The sequence below is a fragment of the Cynara cardunculus genome, assembly GCF_001531365.2.
Source record: "Cynara cardunculus var. scolymus isolate 2C chromosome LG 5, CcrdV1, whole genome shotgun sequence".
Taxonomy (NCBI): Eukaryota; Viridiplantae; Streptophyta; class Magnoliopsida; order Asterales; family Asteraceae; genus Cynara; species Cynara cardunculus.
In genome coordinates this window covers 11,510,682-11,524,016 of record NC_037532.1, presented here as the reverse complement: position 1 = coordinate 11,524,016, position 13,335 = coordinate 11,510,682, and the positions used below count along the sequence as shown (strand labels likewise).

The following is a 13,335-nucleotide window of genomic DNA, read 5'->3' as shown; positions in this document are numbered from 1 at the left end:
ACTTATATTAATTATAATTTCATTGAAATAATTTTAAAAAAGATAAAAATAATGAAAACACAAAAAAAAAACAAAAAAACAAAGAAAGAATAATAATTAAAGTAGAGTTATGGGTGTTAATAATAATGGGTATGGTGCAATTAGCCTCTTCCTTTTAAAAAATAAACCCAATAAATAAATTGATGATTAAAAAATTAGGTAATGAACTAACTAATTTAACAAAAACCAACTAATAAGTTTGTAAAGAAATATACACATTCAAAAAAGACATCTTAAAAATTAATTAATTGTAATATTATTTAATATAACTAAAACAAATTATTAGTAATACAATACAATAAATAAAATAATAACAAATCATATGGTAAATAAAAATTAAATATGATAATATGTTAATTAGTTATAAAGAATGCATTGTTGATGTCTAATTGATGAATGGACCAATGTTGTTTAACAGCAAGTGCTACTATACATCCGATTGTGGTAAACTTGACAACCGGAGAAAAAGTTTCTATAATAATCTTCATTTGGTTTTTGAGTGAAGCCTTAGTGCCACCAACCGTGCCTTATGTCCCTCAATTGTTCCATTTTGATTAAATTTGGTTTTATAAACCCATTTGCATCTGATAGCACGTTTTCCTTCAGGCAAGGGTACTAACTTCCAAGTAGCATTTACTTCTAAGGCTGCAAATTCTTTTGACATAGCTTCTTGCCAAAAAGGGTTAGAAACAACTTCTTCATACGATTTAGGATCCACTACTGATAAAATATTTGCAACAAAAGATTGACTATAACTATTTAAAGCAATATGATTCAGATTCTGAGACGATATACATATATAGATTAGTCATAGTATAGGGACATATTTCAATATAAGGTGTGGAAACATCCGAAGAAACATGATTACAGCAAAATCATCAAAATGAGGAGGAGGATTAGAAACTCTTGAAGATCTGGGTAATACATGAGTAGAAGTTGACTCAACATGATCAAGATTTTGAGACTGTTGTTCATATTGCACAAACTCAGATTCATTAATTTGATGATCTTGTGACTAAGATGCCAAAGATACAGGTATAGTAGGTGATACCAGAACATAATGGGTAAAATCAGAATTGGTAGGGTTAACAATATCAGGAATAACAGGCCTGGAACTTTCTTGGTGAGGTAAATTTGGCGAGTGTATAATATTTGGGATTGACAAAGGCAAATTAGATGTATTATCTGGTGGAGAAAAAGGTTTCATAAACGGAAACTCGGTTTCACAGAACTCAATATTTCGTATGTATGAAATTTTCTTGGTTACAAGATGCATAACCTTGTAGGCTTTCATATCAAAAGGATATCCTAGAAAAACATGTGGGTCTGCTCTAGACTGCAGTTTATGTCTGTTTACAGGATTTGTGGATACGAAACATAAACATCCAAAAGATCGTAAAGGATCATACTGTGGCTTGGTTTTGAATAAGAGTTCAAAAGGAGTAAGACGATTCAACACTTTTGAAGGCATTCTGTTTATAAGACAGGTTGCTGTCAAAATGTAATCCCCCTAGAAAGTTTTTTTTTTGAAGTATATAATATATATATATATATATATGGGGCAAATAGAACAAATAAACTCACACACCCTCCTCACCTTTGGTGAGGTTTGAACCCTTGACCTCCTAGAAGGCCAAGGACTCACATACCACTAAGCCAAAGGCCCTTTGGTATCCCCCTAGAAAGTTAGTGGTAGTCCAGATTGGATCATTAAGGCTCTAGCTGTTTCTAGAAGATGTTTATGTTTTCTTTCAACTCTTTCATTCAGCTGAGGTGTATATGGACAAGCTAGCTGATGAATAATACCTTTGGAAGAAAAGAAAGTTTTGCCTTCAATTCTACTTCCTAATTCTTTGGCATTATCATTCCGAATTACTTTTATTGTTTTATGAAATTGAGTTTGTACAAATTGAACAAATGACTTTAGGACATGAAAAGCTGAATTTTTGTGTTCAACAAATGAATCCAAGTTGATCTACTATAGTCATCCACCTAATAAGAAAATATCTATGTCCATAATTTGTAAGAGTATGAAAAGGACCCCAAACATCAATATGTAACAAATCAAAGACTGAATCAGATTTGGATTGACTCATAGGAAAAGGTAACTTGCGTTCTATTTCTGTATGGCATACAAAACATGACTGAAACAAGTCTTTATTACAAGCATTGGGAGCAAGATTTGTTTGTTTTAGCTTGTATGAAGGAAGATGACCGAAACATAAATGCCACAAGGAAACAATCTTGTTACATTATCTAGCATAACAGTATTAGATGCAGAAAAACTAACAGGAACAATGTTGTTGACTTGATTGGAATTCAACAAGTAAAGATTTCCAACTCTTTTACTAAGAACCAAGAGCTTCTTGGTGAGAAGGTCCTGCATCCAACACTGTGTATTAGAGAAAAGAATAAAAACACATGTGCATAAAACTCAATTTGGATACAAAGAGTAGATTACAATGAAAAGAAGGAACAAACAACACATTACTCAGAGTCAACTAATTTGACAGAATAACATCTCCAACTTATTCAACATGCTTCCATTTGGTAGTGATACTTTGTGCAGTTTAGGAAGTTTTGTGAGAGAGAAAAACGTAGATATTTGACTGCACATATGATCAGACGCTCCAGAATCAATAATCGAAAAACTAGAAATAGGAATAGTCAAAGTTTTACCTGCACATGCTGCAAAACCACTTCCTTCATTCACTGTAACAGGATCATGTGAACTGCTTGAGTTATTCTATCCAGAATTAAGCATGACAGATTCTTTGATTTTGCAATTGTTAATGAAATTCATGATTTGTTGATGATCATGACTAGTTATTTCAGAAGTTCCTTCAACATTATTTGCAGATGAGAAAGATCTTCTTGGATTATTAAACTTGAAACTCTCTGGAAAACCATGCAATTTGTAACATTCTGTTTTAACATGCCCTTTCTTTTTACAGTAGTCACAAATAAGATTTCTATTTGTCTCAGCGTTCATGAACATCTTTCCTCCTATAGAATTGTTTTTATTTGCTAACATCGCCATACTTTCAGCATTCAAATTTACAGGAGCAGATACTTCTCTTTCTTGTTCCTCTTGAATCAATGTTGCATAAGTATCAGCAATAGTAAATTTAAGTTTTTCGTGAAGAATATTGCCTCTAACTTGAACATAACTATCATTCAATCCAAAAAGAAATTGCACCAGTTGTTTCCTTTCCATTCGCTTTATCCAAGCTTCTTATGCAATACATGTGCAATCAGGTATATCATCAACTGCAACAAACTCATCCCAAATTCGTTTAGATCTAGAGTAATATGTAGTAATTAAATCAGTTCCTTGAGCTATTTGATTCAATTCTATTTGTATCTAAAAAACGACGACCAAATTTGACTGTTCAAACATGTGATGCAATTGTTTCCAGATTGCACTCGCAGTCGTATAATAGATTGATCCTTCAGAGATTTCTTTAGACATTGCATTGAGAATCCAAGTGATGACAATGGAATTGCACCTCTCCCAATCATCATAAGTAGGATCTTCTTCTGCATGTTTCTTTGTTCCGCCCATCATAACACCTAATTTGTTTTTAATAGACAGTGCTAGAGACATTGCATGCTTCCAAGCCCCAAAACTCTTGCCATCGAAGATCTTTGTGACAAGAATCGTACCTGGATTATCGTTTTGACTCAGAAATAGTGGATTCAAATACGTAGATGCATATGTTCTTGTTCACATTATTGTTCTTTTCAGCCATCTTCTCGATGAGAAACAAATCAAAGAAGAAATCGAGAAGAAAGAAGGAAAGGAAATGAAAATTGGATCACAAAAAAATGAGAAATTTCATATTGGAAATCGATCGCTCTGATAAAACTAGAGTACAGAGAAATTGGAAGTAGAAAGAGATTGGGGAATTTCTGTATGACTTATTTAGAAGCAACAACTCAATATATACAAACATTAAATCACAACATACGTGTACAAAACAAGTCTATCTAACTAATATATCGACTAAGATAACAAACTACTTTGAAATAATAACAAATCTAATAGATTTGGATTCCAATGAATTTGAAATCATTGATGTGTTTGGTTTGTAGGATGTAGGATTTAGAATGGAATTGAATTCTAAAAATTATAAATAATTATAAAAATAATTAAATTACATTTTTATTAATCGATTATCACAAACAAATATTTTAAACGTTATTGCATACAATCCTACGAAATCCCGTGAAATCATGAGCATTCCCTAAGGATTTCAAAATCCTATGTTTGTAGGATTTCAATTAAATCTTAGGATTTCAAATCGGAACAATCCAACAAACCGAACATGGATTAAAATGGATTTGAAATCCAAATCTTCCAAAATCCATTCGAGTTTCTACTACAATATAGTAGTCTTTATATCTTTACTATCCAGATTTTGATTTGCTCTTGTGTGAAAAGTCTTCCATTATCTGTCTACACAGGATCTTGCTACTGCTATTATTTTGATGATGCAGCAAGTTTTATACCATTGATCTTCAGGGGTTGTGTTTGAGTTGTCTGTTGCTGATGTTGTGATGATCGATCTGACTTGACTTTACACAAAACCTTGATGTCTCTGAGATAATTGCTGCTAAACTTGGTGCTGTATTTCTTTTTGAAGTACTTTGCCAATTGCCACCTATGCATGATGCCACTGACTTTTGCTTTTGCTTTTGCTACTGAAGTTCATGGACCCCAGGAAGTTAATGTTTTTGATTTATGGCCATAAATTGCACATGTTTTTAATCTTCATCTTGCTTTCTCATCTTTCTGTCCAACTTGAAATTGACAACAACAAATTGTTTTGAGGTATGTTTTCCTGTTTTTTTTTTGCTTGTTTCTCCTTGAAATCTACTGTTGCTTTTGACTGTGTTTTGCTGTCTATTTTACTTAATTTTATGTTAGTTTAGTTTTTTTTGTTCGAGTTACTCAATTCTGAGGTCGTTTACGTTTGTTTTACTCAATTTTATGGCAGTTTGAGTTTGTTTTACTAACATGTAATGGCCTTCTTTTCAGTCTTTAAGTCATAGACGGACCTAGAGGGGTGGTTAGGTGGCACGTGCCACCGTATTGTTCCTCTGTGGTAAGGTAAAAAAAAAAATTAGGTTCGTGAAAGGTGCAACCGTTTTATTCTAAGATGTGCAACCGTTTTATATGGTGCCACCGTATCCAAAAATTCTTTCTTGAGTCCATCCCTGCTTTAAGTAGTTCACTTGCTCAAAAATTCTTGAGTCCGTTTTATTCTTATTAACATTTCCACCAGGTATTTATTGGTCCTGAGTTGGCAGTAAAGTTGACCTTTCATGTTCCATTTTTAATTCTGATCTTATTCATAATTAAATGTTTATAAATAAGACCATATGAATGTATTCCGATGAATGTATTTTGACTTGGGAAATTAGACGCTCTTCGCGACCGTTAAACGATTGTTTTGTCCAATATCTGCTACTTCGATGCAAGTAATTATCTGATGCAGCGGATTAAAACAAATGACAGATTAACACGCCGATTCTGAGAATACTCGTGGCTAATCTTCTCTAGTATTCGTTGATTCGATGAATATCGAACCTAACTTTCAAATTCAATTCACCAGAACTCAAAATTTGGGATAAAATGAAAAGTTTCTGAAAATACTAGTGTGATCATTCAGAATGTGACCGTCCAGAGTTCATAAGACACATATAAACAGGAATCCTAAAAGAAAGGCCTAAAAAAGACTATGGGCCAGTCATATTTAAAAAGCCCAACAAAAATGCCAAAAAGGATAGAGGTGGTCATTTCTGCATGGGCTTGGGTGGGCTACAAGTCGAACCTAACATATTTTTCTTGTCCAACGGGCTTAATATAGCAAAAGCAAGCTCGTTTTTACAAGCTCGAGAACTTGCCCATACTGGTCCTCTAACCGCAAGCGTGCCAACTGGGCTAACGGGCCTATAGTATTACATTTGGAAAAAAGTTATATGAAACGGTAAATTATGTAAAATTATCCAAAATACATTTATTTCCAACTAAAAAATATACTGATATACATAACGTAAGAAAAAAAGTATTTTTCATAAAATATGGAGTTGAACTTTTCCTCTCCAAGAATTACTGCCCTTTAAAATTTGGATTCTTCAACAACAAAAAAATTTTGACTACTAATATTTCGAATTCAAGATTCGAGACGTACTATATAACATATCATATAGTATATATATATATATATATATATATATATATATATATTATAACATATCAATGGATAAATTAGGAAATTAATAATTTTGGTAATTTGAGTTAAAATTATAATTAGAATGCATTTTAGGTATTTTAAAAACTCATCTCTCTTCTCTCCTCTCTCCGACCTCGGATCTCCGGCCTCCGGTAAACATTTTTCTGGCCGGTACCAAGTAATCACTATGATACATGATGTGATACCATTGTGGTATCCAGGGCCGTCCCTGGGGGAGGGCGGGCTGGGCACCTGCCCAGGGCCCAAAAAGTTTAGGGGCCCAAATTTCTTTTATATATATTATTAGGTTTAAAAAATTAATAAGAAATGATTAAGAAGCCCAAGTTTTATAAAATAAAAAGGCCCAAGATTTACAAAATAAAGGGGCCCAATCCATATCTCTAACCATGGCATCAATCTTAATCCAGAATTCCAGATCCAGATCAATCAGCGACTAGTCTAGAGTAATAACCGAGAGCGAGAAGTCTGAGAACGAATGATTGAGAGGAGCGATAATCGAGAACGAGAGTCGAGAGCGAGACTAGAGCCGACTGTTCATCTCCGAGCGATTCGATTCCAACAATCCAACGGTAACTCGGCAACGGCAAGCGGCTCAACGGGCGATTTCAGAATGAAGTTTCCTATGCGTCGCTGATTTAAGGTTAAATTCCACTTATATGTTTAATGTATTACTAATAATTGTTAATTTGTTATGATTTTGGGTTCACTGTTTCTCAATTCTCACAGTTCTGTTCTGAATTCAAGTTCAAGATTCAAGATTTATTTCAATTGTTCAAGTTCATCATCAGTCAAGTGGTGGGTTTAGGGCAGCAACAAAAAGGTATCTATTTTCTATTTATGTGTATAATTTCTATTTATGTTGTTCAAGTTCATCAATCATCATTATTTCTATTTGTTGTTCAATTTCTTGTATAAAATCTTATCCAGCCACAATCCATCGCACATTTTGTATTCCATCTTTTTAGGTTTAGGGCCATGTTAATATGTTAGTGTACTGATTTGATGTTAAAATGTTGTTGAATTTCGGTGTTTGATTGAACCGTTTGTAGTGTACTGTTTGGTTCTAGAGTAATTTTGGTTCACTACCAAACTCTTTTGAAAATAGGTTTAGTCCATTTGAATTTGGTGTCTTGTGGTTGTGTAAAACTTGGATTCCACATTCCCACTAAGTGCTTTAAAATCCTTAGAGGTCACACCCACGGGCCTTAGAATCTTCCCTTACCATATGCGGAGTTTGTTTTGTGTGAACCCTGTTTTTTGCCGAGATCTTTTCGGTATTGGGGAAAGAATCCACCTAATAAGTGCGGAAAACTGACTAGTTAGAATTTGGATCAAAGGTGTCGATTACCACTATTAAATAATCTCTTCAGAGTAGTCATTGTGCTACAGTTAAACCATAATGTAAATTAACTCATGAAATATGATATGTGGAAAACACTTGGKTATATTTTGTCTATATTTTCCKYARACACCCTTATATGATTGACTTATTTGCTCACTAATTGTGTTTCAACCATTTTGAATGGCAGACTACAATTTATTGAAAAAAGAAGTTGACTTCTTCATTCTTCAGTATTCCATAATCCAAAATCAGATTCAACCACTCAGCCACTCAGGTGCCTTTGTTCATCTTTATATTAACTTTGTTGAATTGTTGTGTGTGTTAAATATTGATCATGTTGCCTAAAAAGTATAAGTACTTATTTGGAAGTGAGAAAAGGAAAAAAAGGAAGTTAGTTGAACAATTGAAACAATCACAAAAAGGAGCCATGGATAAGTTTGTAAAAACCATAGGTTCTTCTAATCAAGAGTTAGGGCCTGTTTACTTGTGGCTTAATGAGCTTAGTGGATAAATGGGATTATTCGCACAGACTTTCTAGGCTATTTACTTTGGGCTTAATCGCTCAGAAATGGGCTTATTCGCCCAGATGAAAGAAGAAACTTGTCCAGATTAAGCCGACCAAAAGACTGCCCTACCCTTCTCCTCCATCGATCGCACATCTCTTCTCCTCCATCGATCGCACATCTCTTCTCCATCGATCCAACAGCCCTCTTCTCCATCGATCCAACAGCCCTCTTCTCCATCGATCGACTGCCCTAATCGAAGGCCTCTTCTCCTCCATCGAGAAGAAGAGTTCGTTGATTCTAGAGGATACACAAATCGAAGAAAAACTAACAAACCCACATGAGGAAAAACCATTAAAAGRCCCAAGTTTGAAGAAACTTCAAGTYGATTTTGGTGTTGCAGGGGAGTTCAAACAGGTAATGAAAAAACATCAACAAACCCACATGAGGAAAAACCATAAAAGATTGATGAAAGTGAATCCCAAATTTGAAGAAACTTCAAATCGATTTTGGTGACGCAGGGGAGTTCAAACAGGTCATTGCTTTTGGAGATTGGGGTTTCGATTTTGGGTATTAGGATTTYGATTTTGGGGTTTTGTTCTTGGTGATGCATCGAAGTCGAGAGAGATGAGGAGAGAAGCAACCATTCGCGAAGGAGATGCAGGGTTTCGATTTCAGGAAGGAGATGCAGGTTTTGGTCTTGGGTTTTTGTTCTTGGTTATGCGTGGAAGTCGAGAGAGATGAGGAGAGAAGCAACAATTTCGCGAAGGAGATGCAGGGTTCCAATTTCAGGAAGGAGATGCAGGTTTCAATTTCAGGAAGGAGATGCAGGTTTCAATGCGTAGTTCTTCCTCAAGGGGTAAATTGGTCATTTCTGTTATTCAGACTATTGATTCAGATAGAAAAGTAAACAACAACATAAATTTATCCAGATAGACAAATTTATCCAGACAGACAAATTTATCCATACAGAATTTAATAGAAAATTTGGTAAACTGCCTCTTAGATGCCTCAAATGAACAAGATGTTGAACATCCAAATATGAGTGAAGATAATGAAAAGATTGATGGTGTGAGTGAACATGAGGTCCCCAATAATACTGAAAATTTATCCGTTGATGAACAATCAATTCCGTTTTTCGATATTTGTGATTCAAGAAATTGGGATAATCTTGATACTAAATCAAGAGACATCCTAGTTGAAAAAGGACCTAATAGAGAATTGGGTATCGTGTTTCCTTTAGATAACATGTCTAGACATTTTTCATATGCTTATTATGATAGAAAGTTAAGCAATGGTGAAACTAGTGATCGAAAATGGTTACTTTATTCAMAATATGAGGATAARGTGTATTGTTTTTGTTGTAAGTTGTTCAAGTCTAAKAATTATAGAAATGCAATAGCTAATGAAGGATTTAGAGATTGGAAGCATCTTGGTGAGAGACTTAAAKAACATGAGAATAGTATTGAACATATGAATAACATGTTATCTTGGAATGAACTAAGAGTAAGATTTAACACAAACCAAACAATCGATAAAGACTTGCAACAAGTGATTTTAAAAGAGAAAGAACGTTGGAGGAAAGTTTTAGTAAGAATAATTGTTGTTGTGAAGTGTCTTGCTAAGTATTCTTTGCCTTTTAGAGGATCAAATGAGAAGTTGTATCAACGTAGCAATGGTAATTTTTTGGGGTTAATTGAAATGATTGGAGAATTTGATGTGATAATTCAAGATCATATTAGACGCATTCAAAATCATGAAGTTCATTATCATTATCTTGGCCCTAGAATTCAAAATGGGTTAATTTCTCTTTTGGCTCATAATGTTAAAAGTTCTATCATGAAAATTATTAGAGATGCTATATTTTTCTGTAATTCTTGATTGTACACCGGATGTGAGCCATCAAGAGCAAATGAGTTTAATCATACGATGCGTGAATATGTCTGGTGATAAAATAAAAGTAGAGGAGTATTTTATAGAGTTTTTAAAGGTTGATGATACATCTGGTTTAGGGTTATTCAATGAATTATTAGATGTACTTAAATCTCTCGATCTTAGTGTTGATGATGTGAGGGGTCAAGGTTATGATAATGGTTCTAACATGAAGGGAAAACACCAAGGGGTACAAAATCGATTACTTGAAGTTAATCCAAAAGCGTTATATATGTCATGTGCTTGTCATAGCCTTAATCTTACTCTTAGTGATATGGCTCATTCTTGTGTTAAAGCTGTTTCATTTTTTTGGAATTGTTCAACGCATGTACACATTATTTGCTAGTTCTACAAAAAGGTGGAAGGTGTTACTTGATAATGTGTCAAACTTAACTGTAAAATCTTTGTGCAACACACGTCGGGAAAGTAGAATAAAAAGTGTTAAGGCAATTAGATTTCAAGCTCCTCAAATAAGATCGACTTTGCTTGAATTATGCAAATCATGTGATGATGCCAAAACGAAAAGTGAAGCGGAAAGTTTGGTAAATGCAAYTGAAAATTTTGAGTTTTTACTTGGTATGATTGTTTGGTATGATGTTTTATTTGCAATAAACATGGTTAGTAAAAGGTTGCAATTAAAATCTATGTGCATTAATGCTACCAAGGAACAATTTGAAGGTGTAGTGAAGTATTTTGAAAAGTATAGGAATGAAGGGTTTGCATCAAGTATGGATACTGCTAAAACAATAGCATGTGAAATGAATATAGATCCTACATTTTTTATTAAGCGTCGTATTATTAGGAAAAAACAATTTGATGAAAATAACAGTGAAGAAGAAATGCAAGCATCGGAAGAGGAAGCTTTTAGAGTTAATTATTTTCTAACCATTGTGGACATGGCAATTTCTTCATTGAATAATAGATTTGAACAATTAAAGAAATTTTGAAAGTATTTTTGGATTCCTATTCGATTCTGATAAACTAAAGTCATTGGATGAAAATGAATAGATGACATCTTGTGTTCATTTTAGTGATACTTTTTATCATAATACTATGGCGGATGTGGATGTAAATGATCTTTATTCTGAGTTAAAGGTGTTACAGGTGACTTTGCCAAACAAATCAATGACGTAGTTGAAATTTTTGAGTTTGTCAAAGTTGTAGATTGTTACCCTAATGTTTCGATTGCTTATCGAATTATGTTGACAGTACCTGTGACCGTAGCATCTGCAGAAAGGAGTTTTTCAAAATTGAAGTTATTGATCGAAGACGTACTTGAGGTCATCAATGTCACAAGAAAGGTTGAATGGATTGGCAATATTGTGCATTGAAAAAGACATGCTTGATAATATTGATTTAGATGCTATCATTAATGATTTTGCATCCAAAAATGCTCGAAGAAGTTGTTTTGTATGAATTAGATGCTATTATTGATGGTTTTGTATCCGAAATACTCGAAGAAGTTGATTTTGTATGAATTAGATGTTATTATTGATGATTTTGTATCCGAAATACTTGAAGAAGTTGTTTTGTATAAATTATTAGTATTATTGTATGAAAGTTTTTTTTTAATGATTAAAAACATTTATTTAAGATTTTTTTTGTACATGTAGAGGGCCCAAATTTCACAAATCGCCCCGGGCCCAAAAAATGTCAAAAACGGGCCTGGTGGTATCACTGTGATACCATTGCCAACCTAACCTCTTTAGCACGAAAATCTGTAGATTTAGGAATCAAAGCAACGACCATTACGTTTCCAATCACCGCAACGAGTAGGCTTGAGACCTCGGGGACCACCAGATTCGCCGATCTCTTCATTTATATCAACTTCTTCGTCATCATCTTCATCGTTTCCTCTCCACGATCTTGAGCTTTTTGGATCTTATCTTTTTCGCTAGAGTTCTAGATTTCAGATTTGGAAATGGAATAAACACTCATGTAGTCAAATATTGAACTGACATTGCTAGAGTTCCAGTTCCAACCTCATGAATTAGAGTTCCCACATATAGCATGACAACACACACACACAAGTAATTTACAAAGTCAAGCCTTTATGTGTGCTTGTGACACTATGATCAAGATTTTTGGGCACCATCACATTGATGCAAGATATTAGACATATAGTGGTAGCAGGGTCTTTCAATATCTGTTAACAGGAAAGGTTACATCTACCTCAGTACCCCCTAGCCCTCGAAGCCCTACGAGTCAGGCTCAGATTTTGCAGCAGTCAGCAAATTTGAAGTCCTTTAGTTTTAATGTACTTAAAACAGCTACCAGGGCAGGAATTTCCTTCATGATATATAGTGTGTTGGTAGAAGGTGGCTTTGGTTCAGTTTTCAAAGGGTGGATCGATGAACAATCACTTGCAGCTGCCAAGCCGGGTACTGGTACTGGCACTGGCACTGGCACTGTCACTGTCATTGTCATTGTTGTAAAGAGGTTAAACCATGAAGGCATTCAAGGTCATCAAAAATGGTTGGTAAGTATGAATCTTTGTGTCTTCTTTCGTTGATACATCAAATTGGAACCATCTTGACTCTTTGGCGAATTCCTCGTCGCAGTCTTCCTCGTCGCCGTCGCCTGTGAAGCAATGTTGTTTGGAAGCGAAGCCGCCATTTAGGTATTAGTAGAGAGAGAGAATTTAGGGCAAGTTACCAAAATGAGTTGTCATTTTCTTTTACCAAGTTACCGATTATTTAAATATACTAATAATTACTTTAAATGATTGGTCCATATTGGACCTCATGGTTAACACACAAAAAAACAGTTCTCATTTGATTAGACGTATATATATATATAGGGGCTTAATCAAATGAGAACTAAATTATTTGTGGTAACCGTGAGAACCAATCTCAACCATATATTAAAAAAATTAATGGTTAAGATTAAAAAGAATATTAATTATTCTATTTCTATAAATAAATTAATATCATTTAATGAAATTATATGAATAAGGGCAATATCGTCATTTTGTACTTTATTTTATTCGGTCCGCGCTCAAATCCGTTATTATTCTTGTTCAATTTCGAATCTAAATTTGGTGAAGATAGGTTACTGTATTTGAGAGAGACGACAGCGCTAAGCCCTAGTGTAATCGCAAGAGTAATCGAAGAGTAATCGCAAGTGCAAGGCTATACATAAACGATGGAGGATGACGAAGGAATAGGTATAATCGATTTATGTTCTTCATTTCCAATATGAACAATCCAGTAACCCTTGTTTCTGTAATGTGGAATGGTACAGGAAGAAGGAGCGGTCG

General features: G+C 34.2%; 1 protein-coding gene across 1 annotated transcript; it reads left to right on the top strand.

The window, feature by feature from the left end:
* Positions 1 to 7,975: 7,975 nt before the first annotated feature.
* LOC112512817 (zinc finger MYM-type protein 5-like) lies at positions 7,976 to 10,025 on the top strand. Its single transcript, XM_025118958.1, has 2 exons — positions 7,976 to 8,119; positions 9,117 to 10,025. Exons 1-2 carry the CDS (start codon positions 7,976 to 7,978, stop codon positions 10,023 to 10,025), a joined length of 1,053 nt encoding a protein of 350 aa, XP_024974726.1.
* The last annotated feature ends 3,310 nt before the right edge of the window (positions 10,026 to 13,335 follow it).